The 18,436-nt window shown below is 34.9% G+C and overlaps 1 protein-coding gene and 2 long non-coding RNA genes across 6 annotated transcripts; 1 reads left to right on the top strand and 2 right to left on the bottom strand.

Moving 5' to 3' along the window:
* Nucleotides 1-5,951: 5,951 nt before the first annotated feature.
* On the bottom strand, nt 5,952-7,318 carry LOC130699922 (uncharacterized). The gene is made up of 5 exons (XM_057521979.2): nt 7,046-7,318; nt 6,842-6,981; nt 6,733-6,781; nt 6,477-6,669; nt 5,952-6,413 (listed from the first exon to the last, which is right to left on the bottom strand). Exons 3-5 carry the CDS (start codon nt 6,753-6,755, stop codon nt 6,057-6,059), a joined length of 573 nt encoding a protein of 190 aa, XP_057377962.1. The 5' UTR covers nt 6,756-6,781; nt 6,842-6,981; nt 7,046-7,318; the 3' UTR covers nt 5,952-6,056.
* Nucleotides 7,319-13,058: 5,740 nt separating this feature from the next.
* On the top strand, nt 13,059-14,950 carry LOC130699926 (uncharacterized). 4 transcript variants are annotated; one of them, XR_009003581.2, is made up of 7 exons: nt 13,059-13,286; nt 13,344-13,393; nt 13,450-13,551; nt 13,622-13,779; nt 13,844-14,062; nt 14,186-14,440; nt 14,502-14,950. It is a non-coding gene; the product is annotated as an uncharacterized LOC130699926 (long non-coding RNA). The 4 variants fall into 4 exon arrangements; XR_009003580.2 differs by having other exon boundaries at nt 13,450-13,555; nt 14,514-14,950; XR_009003579.2 differs by having other exon boundaries at nt 13,060-13,286; nt 13,450-13,555; nt 14,510-14,950.
* A 1,858-nt stretch (nt 14,951-16,808) lies between these two features.
* LOC130699924 (uncharacterized) lies at nt 16,809-18,278 on the bottom strand. Its single transcript, XR_009003577.1, has 6 exons — nt 18,041-18,278; nt 17,934-17,983; nt 17,772-17,877; nt 17,585-17,714; nt 17,253-17,492; nt 16,809-17,172 (listed from the first exon to the last, which is right to left on the bottom strand). It is a non-coding gene; the product is annotated as an uncharacterized LOC130699924 (long non-coding RNA).
* Between the last annotated feature and the right edge of the window lie 158 nt (nt 18,279-18,436).

The raw sequence follows: 18,436 nt of genomic DNA, 5'->3' as shown, positions 1-18,436 counted from the left end.
GTTCTACGTATAAGCTTTTATCCGAGTTATCTTTCCTAACATTTTGGTACCAATTTTGAAATGAATTCCCAATTGTAAAAAAAGGAGACGCACCGAAATTCGAAACTACCCACTCCATCGCCAAATAAGCTACATAACTGATTCGGAGCCAGGGGTCGTATTCCGAACTCCGGTGTAAGTCAAGTAAGAAACTTGACTTAAATTGGCTTAAGTCAAGCCAGTGAAAGTCGAAGTCGAATTTCAAGTTAGATTATTTTAAAGTTATATTCTCAATAGAAAATTGCACTTGACTTTTGAACGCTTGAATTTGTGTTTTGTTAATATACTGACTTTACTTTTACTATGGGCGTGTCTCGCATCAACCATTGCTAGTTTCGTTTCAGTAAATTTAGCAGACGAATGTTTAACCGGTCTGAAGGAAAACTCACGTGTTCCATTGCTAAAATCAAAACATTGGTTTCTTTTACCACGTATTTATGAAAATCCATTTAAGTTAGTAATATGGCACGAAAAAATGTAAACAAGGGCCCAAGGGACTTTTAGTTGGAAATTATAAATGGTCGGGTATAATTCAATTAATAAATAGTAAATTAAATATAATTGGTCGGAGCTATTAAAACTTGATGAATTGATGTCAAAGTACGTCCCCCCTTTGTTTTTGTTTTTTTCGTAAAATGAGATGTTATTAACCCCAGGGCAAATCACTATACATTTGCAACAAGGTATACTATGCAAAACCATATATATACCTGTAATAAAGTTAATTGAATCACAGTAAAATTTAAAAAAAATTTCGCAGTTTTTCGTCATCAAATAAAATAAGCTTTTTACATATTTGTTTATTATTATTATTTGTCATAAGTATTCACTATTCCCACTTGTTGTTTGACTATTGTCAATATCATATTGTCAATTATATTATTGCCAATAATGTACAGTATCCTGCACAAAAAGAAGAACACCCGATTTTATTTTTAAAAGCCATCTATGGGCAAAATATATATTAATTATTGACCTTATTTAAATAGGGTTAGGGCGGGTTTGGCGCAAAAACGCTATAAGTTGGGAAGGGTAGTTTTAAGTCCAGACACCTTTTGCTAATTGCTTATAAAAGGATGTGGAAGATGAATACAAAAATGGCAGTGCTATACGCTGCCGATCTAGTTAGTCATTATGGTGCGTAAGCGGTAAGTTTCGCTTTGCGACGCGGGAGATCGGTGTTCAAGACTTCACATAGAAAATCACTTTTATACATCATGTCGTTCTGAAGAATCGTTTGTAAATAATATAACTTACAAATAGTAAAAATTTTTTCCCTTCAACCTCCATGAAATAAACGATTATATAGGTATTTATAAGACAATGTCTTATGAAATTGTAGCTCAGTGGTAGATGTTCGTATTCAGACACGGATAGCAGTGGTTCGATCCCGATATGAGACGAAATTTTTACCGCGCTGTAAAGTCGCCGTTGAACAAAGTGGGTGACTGAGAATAATATTTTTTTCATTAGATATTTGTCATCTTAGCCTGGGGCATGGGGTTTGGGGTCTAACAAAAAAAGACTAGACTCTACTTTTTCCAGACATTTTTCGTAACACCTGAGGCATTAGCAAAAGGTGTCTGGACTTAAAACTACCCTTCCCAACTTATAGCGTTTTTGCGCCAAACCCACCCTAACCCTATTTAAAAAAGGTCAATAATTAATATATTTTGCCCATAGATGGCTTTTAAAAATAAAATCGGGTGTTCTTCTTTTTGTGCAGGATACTGTACTACCATGGTGTACAAGAAGGGTGAGACAACTCTCCATTTTAAGGCCTATCTCGAATGAAGCCTGTTTTCAGAGGAGGTGGGTGTGGCCTAATTGAGGAGACTTATAGCCAACGCCACCATCGGAACTACTTAGGAACTAGATCATTCGCCAACCACTGAATGGCAAAGGAGGAGATCTACTAGTGTCGCGGTAGAGAAGTACTTACAAATACAGTGGTCTAATGGATAGAACATTCGATTGCAGTACGGGAGTTTGGAGTTCGAACCCAGTATAAATCTTTCTTTTTCTCCTTTCCTAACGTAAACTGGCCACGCGCGGCGCTAGGTTCCACTTTCCACTCATTTGCCACACATTTCAATTCTATATTAGTTACCAAACAGTGGAAAGTGGAGCTCGGTTTGGGGTATTAGCCCCCTGGGAATACGAAGCTAAAAAGTTTTTATGATTTTTTTTTGTTAAGGAGCGACAAGTACAAACAAGATTTTTTTCCACTTCTTCCACATTCTATACGAACTAAACATAAAAATACGATAATATAACTACACAAAGGTTAGAAGGTAATTTTGATATGTAACAGGTAATGGGACATGTCCCCTTGTTTGGACTTAGAAAATTTTTCAAGTAAGTGCAGCCTTTACTTTTTATTCAATATCTGCCACTAAGCGTCTCTCACTATAGGTAACCTGGACCACAAATAGTCTTCAGCCGAGATAGGCCGTTATAACGAAGAGTTGTCTCACCATTACTAATACACCATGATCTAAGCGTTACAACATGGTCTCAGTATATATGTACTAAGTAGTGCATAGTTGCAGATGCACTTTTTCTTATGGGCTAAACGCGCAAGGCGTTATTCAATTGTTTTTTGGTATGCTGTCTGCTTGTAATTTTTCCGCGCGGAGGGCGCGATAAAACGTAGTTTTCCACGCGGAACGCTCGATAAAACGTAATTCTCCACGCGGAATGTGGAAAAAGACCCTTAAAATTGTAAATTAAATGAGAACCGTCGAAATAAATTTGTTTAACTTATCTTAGTTAATTTCTGCGATTTTCTATCTAAGACGGATATTAAATTCCCTAGCTGCAAACAAAATTTAAATACTTACTTATAATTACAATTTTTTACACCTACCTACAATTTGAACTTGGCGCGGTAAGAAAATGGCCGCCATACTGATTTGTCAAAAACCACTTTTTCAAGCGTAATTTTTGGGGTTAAATGTAGCATCTGAAAATCAATCGTTTACAACAACTTGTTCCTGGAATCACCAGCAACAAAAATATTATAATGATTATATATTTTGACGAAGATTACGCATCAAACGATCAATGCAAAGTTTCGTCTTTTTCACACACCCCCTCCCCTTTCTAAAATCATAAAAGCCTTTAATAATTATTTACGAGGAAAATAAACATTCAAAATTGACAAATTTTGCATCAATCAATAGCTCTTTTCAACAGCTATCTACTTCTATGAAATTTATGTTAAATTTTCAGAAAAGGAAAAAGTTTAAGCGAAATATCTATTTTTTGTTTTTATCAGTTGCGTCCATTACAACCTTAGATGGAAAAACAACAAAAACACATTTTGCCTTTAAGATTTTTCTATTTGAAAATGTTGATTATAATTACCTAAAAATGGATAGCCATTACCAAGGGCTATCGATTTATATTATGTTTATATTATTTATATATTAAATCAGCGAATATCGTAATTAATTTTGCTGACAAATAATTAAAAATTTGTTTCTCTTATATTGGTTTATTTCAATTACTATAACTATTGTAGATATATATAATAGTAATATATATATTATAATTCTATGTATGTATAAATATATAAATATAATTTGTATGTATAAATATATATATATATATATATATAATATATATATATATAATTGTAATATACTGTATATATGTGTATTTATTATATTGTAGTATTTATATACATTATCATAGTATTGTACATATAAATTTATATAAAATGCATTCCTATTATTCGCTTCGAAAAAATTAAGACATGCGCTACACGCATTTTTGTTTAACTGGCTTAACTTTAACGGTTTAACCATTAAAGCAACCAAATCAAAGCCCTAGGGGCGACAACACACAATTTCCCCATAAAGAAAACTGTAGGCGCGATTATGTACTAAGTAGTAGGGGAGAGCGGACCCAAACTGGACACGTACCAATTTGGACAACCGCAATAACTCAAAGGGATATTAATAAAATGAAATATAAAAAATAGTTTGTGATGGGAAATTCCATTCCACACTTAGGGCAAAAATTTCTAAAACATACTACAAATATTCTTGTAGTTATCTAAAAAATAGAAAATACTGCCCTTTTTCTGATCTTTTTGGCTACTACAATTTTTCATATCACGTGTAAACCACTTAATGAAAAATAACTTTCGTTATACTAAAAAAAGCTAATTCTTCCCTTTTCAATTCCCTGGCTTGTTTTAATTTTTAGGAGAAGTAGTTTAATAATTATTATCGTTTTTAAAAATGTCCTTCTGGTGGGAGATACTGGACACAGTTTTGGGGGTGTAATCGGACGCAAACGATATTTCTGGGGCGGGACTTAGGTTGCTTAGTTACGGGAAAAAACCGTAAACAAAGGCAGAAACCTGAGAGTTTCGAAGTGTCGTCTGCTATCTTCTACTGCTAATGGCAATCGATAATAAATTATTAGTTAATACTTAAAAAGCCCCTCCTATTTTCATTTTTTTCAAGCTACTTTGCACATTTCACCCCCCCCCCCAGTCAATCATTAACGACTTTCGATATAATTACATGTAGTTTACGGTATTTTTAATACATACACAAATAGCTTAATGGAATCCCAACGTCACACTAGTTTTTCGAAGTGTGTATTTTCAATATATAAAGTTTTAAAGACCATGTCTAATTTGGTACACCGCATGTCCAGTTTTCCCCCCTAAATTTTTTTTTCTTTTAATTTTTCCGTTTTTTAAAAATGTGTTTACGCCTAAACTACTCAACCAATTTCAATGAAAAAAATTGTGAACATAAAGTTAAGTACACTTTACAATAAAATATCTTTTGAAGCGCTAAAATCCTTTTATTTTCCGAGATATTGACAAAATAATTTTTTTTGTCCAGTTTGGGTCTGCTCTCCCCTACATATTGCCTCGCGACCAGCCTGAAGCGTTACAACTACTGTTGATGTTCAACATTTTAATAATTATTTGGTATTTTTTTATATTTTGTGAATAATAAAATGCCTGCTATCTTTCTAACATTTATTTTTTTTTATGGTAACAAAATTCATCAAAGTGTGTTGATTTTCTAGTAGAAAATGCAAACGTACGGTGTTGGCAGTTTTATTTAAGAAAAAATATTCTCGTCATCTGCGTACTCAGTGTTGGTGTTGGTTTTTGCATGGCGATTTATGCACATTTCCCGAGTCTCGTTAGTAACATTATTGTTTGGCTGCATTTGTCTCGTTTCCTACAATTTTTTGTTTAATCAGATGGCTCAATTATCAGGTGATTGTATGATGTATTCATTTCAACTCAATTCATTTTACTTTTTTTTGTTATTGATTTTTTTGTAATATAAATAAATGAATAATTAGACGCTTGAAAGTTACATCGCGATTGCGATTTCGCTTAAAATTTTTAACGACGATCAAATCATTTTTTAAACAATCGAAATCGGTTGTTAAATTAAAAGATTTCTAAATATTGATTATTTTTCGCTTATTTAGTGACATCTGTGAACGGTAGATGAGATTATATGAAAGTATACTCATAACTGTGTCACGTTTTTAACAGACAGTTTTTTTTAGTGTTCACTAATGTCAATATAAGCAATGGCAAGTCATTTCCTTACTGGGTGTTCACCCGTTTCGGCACTTTTTTCGGCACTTTCGATTTTTGCGTTTTCGGCACCCATATAAAACGCTTGGTCCCCCCTTGTATTAAAAATCTCCTCGTTTATTAAAAAATCTTTCCGTTTCGGCACAAAAAAAAATTATGTTGCAAGTCATATAGGGATGCCAGACATTCAGGCCAGTGGCCTGAAAATTTTCGGTACTTTACAGGCCTGTCGACTTTACACTTTGTTCAGACCACTAGTGGCGCTAGCTGTATGGGTTCTGGAAGTCAGCGCCACCACCACCACTCGACTTATGCTTATGCTGTCTGTCGTGAAATTGTCAGTCGCGTGGTCGCGTAGTAACAGAGCGGAGCTCTTGATTTTTTTTTCTTTTTTTATTCGCGTGGTGTTTGCTGATATTTCTTCAAATTTCTATTCTGTCTCTAACTCAAAGAGACGAGCATCGTTCGCCGTTTTTGCATATTTAATTGCGTTGAACTTTGTGTAAATATCTGCACATTGTTCTAAAAGTTCTGCGGTCGTTATCTTTTGTTTGGAATAGTCGTTCCACAAACCAAACAGTTTTAAATTTAATTCTTTGAAAGTTTTTCGCTGTCTTCTCAGTTGTTGACCCTGTTCAAGCATCTTTGTGTATATATCAACCTGTATAGCCTCCTCGTAGAGAACTTCGAGGAGAATATACAGGTTGAGGCCTTTACTGCTAATGCTAAGTCCAGCGTGATTTGCTAGATGTGTGTGCCAGCCTTCAACGTCATTAGTGGTTCTCACCTAAAGCATGTTAGAGTGAATGTAATCATTTGAATGTTTTAAATTATATTTTTCTTTTAATACCTCTTGCATGAAGACCGACCAAACTTTAGGAGGCCAAAGCAAGCTGTCGATCCAGGTATTTTCCATATAGTTGTACAGTTTCCGCATCATAGTTCGGTTCTCCCTGTTTTCAATTTCCCAGACAGCTGATCTTAAATTTGCAAAGGCAGTAGGAATTTTTCCATGTGGGAGGAGATGGAGAGACATCATTTTCCTGCAATAGTTAGTAAATACATCTGTTAAGTTCCACAATAAATATAGAAAAATTCACACTCACTTGCAAATCCCACGAATTCGCATGTCTGTACGATATGCTCTTATTAAACCTATAATATTCATTAATATATTTCAAAATTTTACTTATTAATTTGTCTGTCTTATTTTACCCAATGATTTTATGCGGCGAAAAATACACTGGGTCCAATGGAAGCCACATCCAAATATTTTAACACCAATACCAAACTCTTTTTCAATAGCCAGTCACACTGACTTCTCAAAATCAACGACACATTCTTTCATGGCGTAACTGTACAAATAAATAATGTCTCGTAATTACTACATTCATAGTCATAAAAAATGTATAGTTATACCTGTTACCAAGAATTACAGTTTTTATGTGTTTCAGCACACGTATGTAGTCCTTTTGAGTCCTACTAGACATGAGGACAAAACATAATGGAACCATTTTCTTTTCGTTTCCATATCGAATGAAAGCGTGTATCGTCCACATCTGCATAAATGGTTTTTTGATGATGCTAAATGTTCAATCCATGTACCATCTTTTAGCATTTTTTAATAGCCGCGCCTGTTTGTTAGTGAAACAGACTATGTGTCTGTGCTTAGCGGTTACTACGTCATGAAGGTTTAGCCCATCCGGAATTCCATCGTCCTCAAATGAAAAATCCAGTGTTTTTGGATTTTTTGGACGAGTCTTCGCTCTGGAATTTTTTAAATAAATACTTAGGCAAGAAATGTGTAAAAATACCTAGCCATGTTGACTGATTTACAGACTCGTGTTCTATTCACAAGTTTCATTCTCCTGTTTGATGCAAAGTGCTTAGCGATGATGGGGTCGGTAATGGCCTTAGCAGATTTCCCCTTATTTTTCAATCCTTCACGCTTAGCGTCCCTGTAAATGACTAGCGACTCATATATATTTTCTTGTTTTGGGCAGGAAGTAATGTGCACTCCTCGCTGGATGATTGCATTGCCTGAAATCAGAATAAGCATTAAATAATACAAGAAATCTTTAAAAAGACGATGTATGTACCTGGTTGCAAAACTGTGCATTTGCAAGGATTCTGCTGTGGTCGATGATTACACCGATAAAGAATACCATTACTCAGCACCTTCCAGACACCAAACTTGTATCCATGTTTGCGGTCAACAAGGATATTACTTAACCTAGATTTAAAAATAGCACGTTAGAAAAAAAAAACGTAAAAGAACAAGTATTTCCTACTTCTTTCCTGCTTTAAATACAAGTTTCCAGCGCATGTGTGTAGCCCGCAGACGTTTACGTTGCTGAGAAGACCCCTCAGTCACAGGAGCGAGTGTTTCTTCGCCTAATGATAGATCACTCTTGGTAATATCGGCGTTTGATTCTTCGCTTTGACTCCTTGACAAAGATTGCCTCTCGGCTGAATGATTATTGGCTCGACGACGTTCCTCCCAACGACGTCCTGGAGAAGGCGTTCCTATCGCGCGACGACAACGCCGACGACTTCGTGTGGGTGGGGTACTTTGCTCACTCTCTTCTTCACTCTCTCTTTCACTCTTCTCGCTATTTCCTTCATTCTCCTCTTCACTTCCTCTTATATCACTTTGCTCACTCTCTTCTTCGATTTCTCTTTCATTCTCCACGCTATTTCTTTCATTCTCTTCTTCATTTCCATCTTCACTTTCATCATCCGGTGTAGGTATGATATTAGGTTCTTCAACCATTACAGGGATAGATCCCCTTGATGAATGTCGTTGAGCGGCTTCCTCTGGTGTCAGTTCATTTAAAGTTAATGGACCTAAGCCAAATTTGATTTTAACAAAACAAATCAACAATGTAACAAAATTCTATTACCTGTTTGACCTTGGATTGTCAATGCATTTGGCCGAATCGGTTGATTAGGAACAGCCAGCCCACGTCCACCACGTCTACCTCCGCCTTGCACAACCCACCCAGAATCACCACTAACCTCATAATCTGCCAACCGGCTGGGCTGTTTCTTCGATCTAGTGGGTCTTTCCATGATATACTTAATAAACTTCAAATAAACTTTAATAAACTTGCTAACAAAGCGTCTAAGAACAAAGTGAGCAAAATTTCACAATATATTATAACACGACACCTAGTGGAATTTATTGTTTACGAATTTTGGGGGCGGTGCCGAAACAGACAAAAATAGTGCCGAAACGGACAAAAGTGGCTAAGAAAACATACATTGTAATACCAATACTTAGGACCACCTCTGGTGGCGGTGCCGAAAAAGACAATCGCAGTGCCGAAACGGAAAAAATTGGTGCCGAAAACACCAAAATTCAAAGTGCCGAAAAAAGTGCCGAAACGGGTGGCAACCCCTTACTGCTAGATGGCGACTAAAGAGAATCGGAAAAACAATCGGCAAAAAAATTAATCGAAAATCAAATTTCTTCAGCAGATGGATGATCGCCGATTTTTTTTTCCCGACTATCGACGGTTACTTATAATCGCCCAAGAAATTATTGGACGGCAAGTCTGTCAATAATAATAAATAAATAAGTAAATATAATAATAATACAAATGAAACTCGTTAAAGGAAATCCACAAAACATTAGTTGTTTGCTGGCGTCATATTTCATCTGGTACTTTTTCCTGTAAAATTAATTGACCAGAAAAAATAAAAAAAAGAGACGAGACAGAAACATACCAAGACACATAATTCAGTGATGTTGTATAATTTCCTTCAGCAGCTTTCACGTGTAGGCTTACATAAGAGGTAAACACTTCGAAAAAAATAAAACATTGTTGCTGTTTCTCTGCCCATTGTTACCGACAAGACAGCTTCATGACTGATCAATGGCTCAATTTTGTAAAAGAAAGCCGGGCTACCGTGATTTTTTCCGGTGGTATACTGCTATTCCACACGTTTAGAACTTTTTTAAAAATTACCATAGATGAATTATCTCAACGAAACAATATGCCTATACTTAGTTTATGAAGGTGCATAATATCTAGCATTTACTGGGATAACACCCAGTCATCCCACGCCAACTCCCCCCTTTCCCCATGGGTAGCCGGTGAAATAGGACTGAAACGAAATAGGACTGGAGAAATAGGACTGAAAATTTCCAGTCCTATTTCTACCGGAGAAATAGGACTGGGAGAAATAGGACCGGTTTTTTAAAAACTTTTAGGACAGTCCTATTTCTCCTCTGCATCAGTCCTATTTCTCCTTAGAAATAGTCCTATTTCATTTACCTTGTTCTAAGGGGAACGATGAGCCTCCAATCCAGTAGACAATGTATTACGTAAGAGCGGCGGCTTATATCCATTTCCCTTTTTAAAAAACCGATGGTGTTAACTCATTAGATAAATGTTTCACAAAACTCTTTTTTCTTATCCTATTTTAATTTAAATTACAGGAGAACATGAATTTTATTGTATTTAATAGAGTTCATTTAACAAACTACTATTAGACATACTACAGAAATATTTATTATTTATATCGCACATTATGTGGTCATAACCAACTTTTCCAATTGAACTAAGGTTTTACTATTTCATACATCTTTCGTTATATACAGCTCTTACATATCTGATTTTGCTCTAATAATATTTTATTAAATGAACTCTATTAGATTCAAAATAATTCATGTTCCCCAGCAATTAAAATAAAAACAGGATAAGAGATAAAACATTTGTGAACCATTTAAATAATGAGTAAACGCCATCGGTTTTTGAAAAAGAGAAATGGATATAAGCCGGCGCTCTTATGCAATACATTGTCTACCGAATTGGAGGCTCATCGTTCCCCTTGGAACAAGGTAAATGAAATAGAACAATTCCTAAGGAGAAATGGGACTGACGCCGAGGAGAAATAAGATTGTCCTAAAAGTTTTTAAAAGTCAGTCCTATTTCTTCCAGTCCTATTTCTCCAGTAGAAATAGGACTGGAAATTTTCAGTCCTATTTAGTTCTATTTCGTTTCAGTCCTATTTCACCGCCAACCTCCCCATGAGGTGTGTCACCTACATAGGAGACCCGTTGGAGAGGGATGGAAAACGGTTTACCGTAAGCTAAACCTTTTCCCTTGGAATTTTATGGAAGAACTATGTTAATGAATATTAATTATTTTCGTCCCTTTTGCAGTTCGTCTAACTTATTTCAATTGTTTGCTCAACTGTAGAGTTTTTTAATAAAGTATGTAATTCGGCTCTCTTTTTTCAGAATTAACACAGAAAAAGATAAGCGTATAGTTCTTCAAATGAGAATTATACGTGACTCCAATTTTTAATTTCCTACTTTAGAAATAAAATTCTTTTAAGTAAAGCAAAATCACAAAAGCCGGTGGGCGAGGCATTGCTTCAGTAGGGAAAACAGAGATAAGGAGATGGGACACGGAATAGGAAAAGCCGCCATGACAGATTTCGGCACTCCATCTAGCGGCTAATTCCCTCCCTTTCTCATTAGCAGGCAGATTCCCTGCAAGCAGGCATTGTTAAAGGCGACTGATTTGAATTGGTCACGGAGAGTTATACAATACGCCAGATAATAACACACAAAAGAAAGTTTTATGACTAAAAGTAAACTCTCAATGAAATTAGTTTTACAGATTGGTCTATAACATAATTTATTTAACTGGTAACGATTAAAAGTTTCTTCAGACATATTTTGACTGAATAATTTGATGTAAGATAAACATCTTATTTTGAAAATCTGCTAACAACAAATTTGACGAGGTAATTAACAATTTTCGGTTCCTCTTCATGCTGGTCTTGGGGTCCATCCGTATCGATATGTGCATATAAAACTATCGAATTAAGTTTACTATTAGCTAATATATTCCATTTCGCCAAAGAAAAGCCAGTATGGTTTTCCAAGTTAAGAAAGCGGAACCAAAGTGGAGTTAGAACAGAAGTTTTTTAAGGCTTAAAGCTAGGCGCCCAATGTTTCAGTAAGATAATTAGTCGCAGACAGACTTGCCGCGCCGATCAATTTTCCGATCTCGATCTCCGATCCGATCTTTTGCAGTTTGATCGGATCGCCCGATCCGATCCGGCGATCAAATTTTGCCGATCATTTTTACCGATCATTTTTGTGCGCCATCTAACGCTTAAAATTCACACCGTCTAACGATTGTTGCATTGGCTGTCACAGCGGCAGTCACTGGCGGCCATTGAGGGTGAATCCTAAACAGTTTCCCTCAATTGGCGTTCGCAAAAATAGTAGTGAAAAGAGCCATGCGACTGCAAAATTTACCGCTAGATGGCGAAAAGTTTGTTCGCTAAAAATGATCGGATCGCGATCAATTTTTTGGGATCGCCGATCTGATCTCCGATCTTTCTCAAAAGATCGGATCGGCGATCAATTTTTGATCGCGATCGCGGCAAGTCTGGTCGCAGAGCATCCTTAGGAAACTTACAAAATGAAACTGGTTGATCAGTTCTCTTCGAATTGCAGTTAACGGCACTACATTTAGGAGGCATTTGCACATTCTTACTCAAAGAGAAGAAGAAAACACATATAGAACTACTGAGAACAACTGGTAAACTGAGGCTGGGTATTTTGCAGGATAAGATTCGATAATTAACTAACAGGTTCCCTGGAAAGTATTTATCAGCAAAAAATTCCAGAAAATCAACCCCTTTTGATTCTCCGAGTTTTCATCGCCCTCCGAGTCACAGAACTTTCGTTGTGTGTTTTTATCTGTCGAAATGTCCGACTTTCCTTGCCCATATTCAAATTAGCCGCCTGCCACATTGGTTCAACATGGTCTCCCCGAGTTGACTCGACCGTTCGGGTTCCCAGCGCCACACGATTCTTGCGTTGTGATTGGCTCTCCAACTGTGATGCCAGTAGCCACCCCCCACCGAATGAAAGCAGCAATTCAGCTGTTCATGTGTCGTCTGTGTAGTGTCGTCTGCATTGTTTCAAATTTCAAAAATTACCCACAATATTTCTTTAAAAATTACCCTGTTGTTTATTCTACCAATAAAAATAAGGAAAACTGAGCGACAGTGAGCGGCAAGAAAAAATAAAGAAATTTCAGAGAGGGGGATCTACAGAAAAGGTTTGAAAGAGCTTAATAGGCTAATGCTGGGTATGGAAGAATAATATTTGGTCTTGAATCCATAATTCAGTCGCTCACTGTCGCTCAGTTTTCCTAATTTTTATTGGTAGAATAAACAACAGGGTAATTTTTAAAGTAATTTTGTGGGTAATTTTTGAAATTTGAAACTGGCATCACAGTTGGAGAGCCAATCACAACGCAAGAACGTGCCGCTGACGAACGGTCAAACTGCGGAGACCATGTTGCATTCGAATTCATGTGTGTTTCTTATGGGACTACACTGTTGCCATTTTCAGATTTTTTTTCAATATTAGCAGACGAATTTTATTTTTTTTTTATTTTATTTGTTTGTTTACCTTTCAAAAAGGATAGTTTAATTGTAATTTTAAGAATAGATGTTTAAACAGTGCTGAAGACACTGAAATTGATTTAGCAGATAAAAATCCTACTGAAAATATGTTAGGAAAACTAATTCAGTTGTGCTTCAATGTTTTTTGAAAACGACAATTAGAAATTGTGAAAGTTCCAATGTCACAATCTCCTAGAAAGTCATAGCAGTGAAAGTTTTGGTAAGTGGATTCAATATAATTTAGTACTTCATTAATTATTCTTGTTTGGTTTTGAAGGTTTTCCTTGCACTTCTTCTTTACGTTAGGTACAGGACCTCAATATGAAGGTACAGTGAAAATCATCTTACGTATACTATTGCTAAAACAAATACATTGCTTCTAGGTATGTGGAGTCATACAGTTCCCACTCCTGGCTTTCTTTGTGTGACAAAATCTGCAGAGAGAGCTTAGGCAATTTTAAGAATAACAAAGCAAACGTGTATTGGTTGGTAATGTCAGAGCTTTACATATTCAAATTTTTATTATGCCTTATTTTTTTTATTGCCCTTCTGTAGGAAGTTAAACTGGAAAACCACCTGAAAAGAAATTTAAGCAAATTAGGCAATCAGCGTAGTGGAAGACAACAAAACAACTGATGCAGCCAGAATCGCAGTCCAATTTGCTTTGGAAAAGGCATAAAGAAACATAAAGGACTAAAACTAATTGAAAACCAGTAATCTCATTTTACTTACTTTTATTTTTGTTTATTTCTTTTCATTCTTACATTTTCCCATTAGGTGTAAATGAAAAGGACATGGGGAGGCACCTTAAAAAGCTAGAAAGGACCAAATTTAAAAAGATAAACAAGACCAAGAAAAAAAATCTTGGAAAAACGGTTTCTCTCTTGATTTTGAGCTGGTAAGGGAAACTGCTTCAGCCCTAGAATCACCAAAGGCTGCCGAAAGAAACTCTGTGTAATTATTTCAACATGGAGAGATTGAACCAATATGCCAGTTGTAAGTTATTGTTATTTGTTGGTGTGGTTCAGGAAAATCGATAAGCATTTCTTGAAAATGAGAAAAGAATTGCTTGTGCTCTAGTGTCTGAAGTAATAATGTTTATATTTTCTTTTTCATTAGCAAGTAACGAGCTTACCATTCGCTACCTGTGAACTCTTTAGCAGAAATTTTAAACAAACTTACCGAACATTCCGAAATTTTGATCCATGATGTAGAAAGTTATTCAAGAAAACCACACGTACAAAAAATTCAAGAGAATGAAGTAACCTGCAATGAAGAAGACAACGCCACACCTGAGGCATCGTCATATGTAGTGCAAATTGATGTGGATAAGTCAGAAGAGAAAAAAGGAAGGCTGACATTAATCGAAACCCTGTAACTTGTTTCTTTCTCTTTGTTTTGTTTCCGTTTTTAATTATATCTTTCTTTCTCTTAGGTGTCAAGAAAGAAAAAATAGAAACCATCTGTAAAAGTAATGAAACCTACAAAAAAAGAAAAAGATGTCTCTAAAACTAAAAAAGATGAAGAAAAAAACTTACCTTATAATAGTTCCTCTTCTAATTGTGAACTTGTAAGTGGAACTGATGCTCATTTGGAAATAATGGAACCTGCCGAAACAAATTGTATGGAACTATTTCAAGAAATAGGGAACGGACCAATATTCCAAAAGAAGATTATTGCTATTTGTTGGTTTGGCTTTAAACAATAGTTAGATTAGAAAAACAATTCATAGATCCCTAGTGCCAGAAGACCTTATACTTGCCTTTTTTTGATCCTTTGTTTCATAATTGTTTTTGTTTACTATACTCGACTTTGTAGTCACATTGTATCAAGGTACTTAAAAATACCATATCTTCGTAAAGACTATAAAAATTCAAACGAAAACGATTAATTTCAACTCTTATTTTAGCCAGTGTACTGATGAGCGAGCGACGTTAAGTTGTTGGTGAACTACGCGTGCTTTACTAGTTAATGTATTCAAGGCTGTGAACAATCACCTTACGTCTTATGATATAGCATCGCCTAATCGAAAAGTTAAGCCATAGATTTTTAAACTAGCTAGCAATCAGTTTTTGCTTCCATTTTTGAAACCAGGTTGGAAAAGGATGGAGATAAAAGCCTTACTGATTGAACAGTAATTGGTGACTAAGTCATATAGAAATAAGATAAGGTTAAAGGCAAAAAAATTGAGACACAAATGTTAGATTTCATATTCTTTACTATTATTATTATTATGTTATTCTGTTCTTTACCTCCCAACTTTACCATCTATTAAATTTAATAATTAAAAGGATCTGCTGTTTTGAACAGACATAGCACAATTCCAATGTTTCCCATTTTATCATCTACATTAAGTAGACGTCTATGTCAACACATCGCCAAACATTTAAATTTCCCGCCATTAAAAAATGGCCGCCAGCTACTACCACCTGATTAGGCGTTTATTATTATGAGTTTTTTCCAGTAAATACGCTAAATATAATTGAAAATAATGCACCACTAGATGCACTGGTTCACGATGTTTCTAAAAATCATAACTTTATGCAGAAATTCTAAAGATAATCACCCAAACGGTTAAGTCAAAATTTCGTTGTTTTTGACTTATTCCCCTTCCCCCAATATTTAGTGTAAAATAATAAAAATTAATTGTGATTTTTCTGTTGGTCACATCGAAAAAAGATTTATGGAAAAGGGTTCCTTTTGACAAGACCTATCGATTTCTATAAAATTTTAAAAAGAAACATGTATTTAAAAAATTTTAAACAAGAGTTTCTACTTTTTTGGTTTTTCGGTTCAGCGCAGTACTCGACCTAAGTGGGAAATCGAAAAACTAGAAGTTGTTTTCGAAGTTTTTTATTTATTATTTTCGTTGTTCAAATGTTAATTATACATATAGACCTGTTTAAGAGCTATCAACTTCTGTAAGATTTTTAAGTTTTGGCCAAAAATGAATTAACAATAAATCTTTTAAATTTTTGCCTGAATTTGGGGGAAGGGGAATAAGTCTAAAACAACGAAACTTTGGCTTCATCGTTTGAGTGCTTATCTTTAGAATTTCACCATAAAGTTATGATTGTTAGACACCTCGTGAATCAGTGCATCTAGTGATGCATTATTTTCGATTTTATTCAGGGTATTTACTGGAAAAAACTCATAAAAATAACGCCTAATCAGCTGCTAGTAGCTGGTGGCCATTTTTTAATGGCGGCAAATTTAAATGTTTGACGATATGTTGACATAGACGTCTACTAAATGTAGATGATAAATCGGGAAATATTGCAATTGTGCTATACTTGCTGAAAAGAGCAGATCGTTTTATTATTTGAATTCAATAGATGGTAAAGTTGGTAAGTAAATAACAGAATAACATAATAACAATAATAATAATTACATGAAATCTAAAATTTCTGCCCTAACTTTTGTGCTTTTTACCTTATTTTATTTTTATTTGACTAGTACCAATTGCTGTTCAGTCATTAAAGCTTTTATCTCCATCCTTTTCTAAACTGGTTTCAGGGATTTAGGCAAAAACTGATTGCTGGCTAGTTTAAAAATCTATGGCTTAATTTTTCGAGCAGGCGATTCTATATCATGAGAGGTAAAATGATTTTTCACAGCCTTGAATACATTAACTAGTAAAGCACGCGTAATTCACCAACAACTTACCGTCGCTCGCGCATCAGTACACTTGCTAAATAAGAGTTGAATTAAGTCGTTTGGTTTGAATTTTCATAGCCTTTACGGCGATATTGTATTTTTATGTACCTTGATGAAATGTGACTGCAAATTCGAGCATAGTAAAAAAAGGCAAACATATGGTCTACTTGCACTAGGCATCAAAGAATTGTTTTTCAAACTAACAATTGTTTACAACCAACCAAACAAATAACTAACAACCAAATAACGTTCTCTATTTCTTGAAATAATTCCATAGAATTTGTTTCGGCAGCTTCGATTACTTCTAAACGAGCATCAGTTTTTCTTACAAGTTCACAATTAGAAGAGGAACTATTATAAGGTAAGTTTTTTCCTTCATCTTTTCCAGTTTTAGACATCTTTATCTTTTTTTTGTATTTTTCATAACTTTTACAGATGATATTCTCTGTCTTTTTTCGTTACACCCAAGAGACAGAAAGATATAATTATAAAACAGAAACAAAAAAAAAGTGAAAAGAAATAAAGTTACCGGGTTTCGATTTCAACTTAAGACTGGCTTGTTGGTTCAATCTCCCCATCTTGAAATAATTCCATAGAGTTTGTTTCGGCAGCCTTAAGTGTTTCTATTGCTGAAGCAGTTGCCTTTACCAGTTAAAAATCAAGACAGGATGTATTTTTCCAAGAACTTTTTTCTTGGTCTTGTTTATCTTTTTTTATTTGGTCCTTTCTAGCTTTTTAAGGTGCCTACCCATGTCTTTTTTCTTTACACCTAATGGGAAAATGTAAGAAAGAAAAGAAATAAACAAAAATAAAAGTAAGTAAAATGAGATTCCTGGTTTTCAATTAGTTTTAGTCCTTTACGTTTCTTTATGCATTTTCCAAAGCAAATTGGACTGCGATTCTGGCTGCATCAGTTGTTTTGTTGTCTTCCTCTACGTTGGTTGCTTAATTTGCTTAAATTTCTTTTCAGGTGGTTTTCCAGTTTAACTTCCTACAGAAAGGCAATACTATATAATAAAAATTTGAATACGTTAAGTTCTGACATTACCAGCCAATACACGTTTGATTTGCTATTCTTAAAATTCACTAAGCTCTCTCTGCAGATTTTGACACGCAAAGAAAGCCAGGAGTGGGAACTGTATGACTCCACATACCTAGAAGCAATGTATTTGTTATAACAATAGTATAAGTAAGATGATTTTCACTTTACCTTAATATTGAGGTCCTGTACCTAACGTAAAGAAGAAGTGCAAGGGAAACCTTCAAAACCAAACAAGAATAATTAATGAAGTACAAAATTATATTGAATCCACTTACCAAAACTTTCACTGCTATGACTTTCTAGTAGATTGTGACATTGGAACTTTCACAATAATTAATTGTCGTTTTCAAAAAGCATCGAAGCGCAACTGCATTAATTTCCTAACATATTTTCAGTAGGATTTTTATCTGCTAAACCAATTTCAGTGTCTTCAGCACTGTTTAAACATCTATTCTTAAAATTACAATTAAACTGCTCTTTTTGAAAGGTAAGCAAAAAAACAAGAAAAATGAAAAAAAAAAATAAAACTCGTCTGCTAATATTGAAAAAAAAATCTGAAAATGGCAACAGTGTAGTCCAATAAGAAACACACAGCGAATAAAACTCGTCTGCTAATATTGCTAAAAAAAAATTCTGAAAATGGCAACAGTGTATCTCCACTTCCGCACAAA

The sequence above is a fragment of the Daphnia carinata genome, chromosome 10 (genome assembly GCF_022539665.2).
Source record: "Daphnia carinata strain CSIRO-1 chromosome 10, CSIRO_AGI_Dcar_HiC_V3, whole genome shotgun sequence".
NCBI classification, from domain to species: domain Eukaryota; kingdom Metazoa; phylum Arthropoda; class Branchiopoda; order Diplostraca; family Daphniidae; genus Daphnia; species Daphnia carinata.
This window is presented reverse-complemented; position numbering and strand designations above follow the sequence as displayed.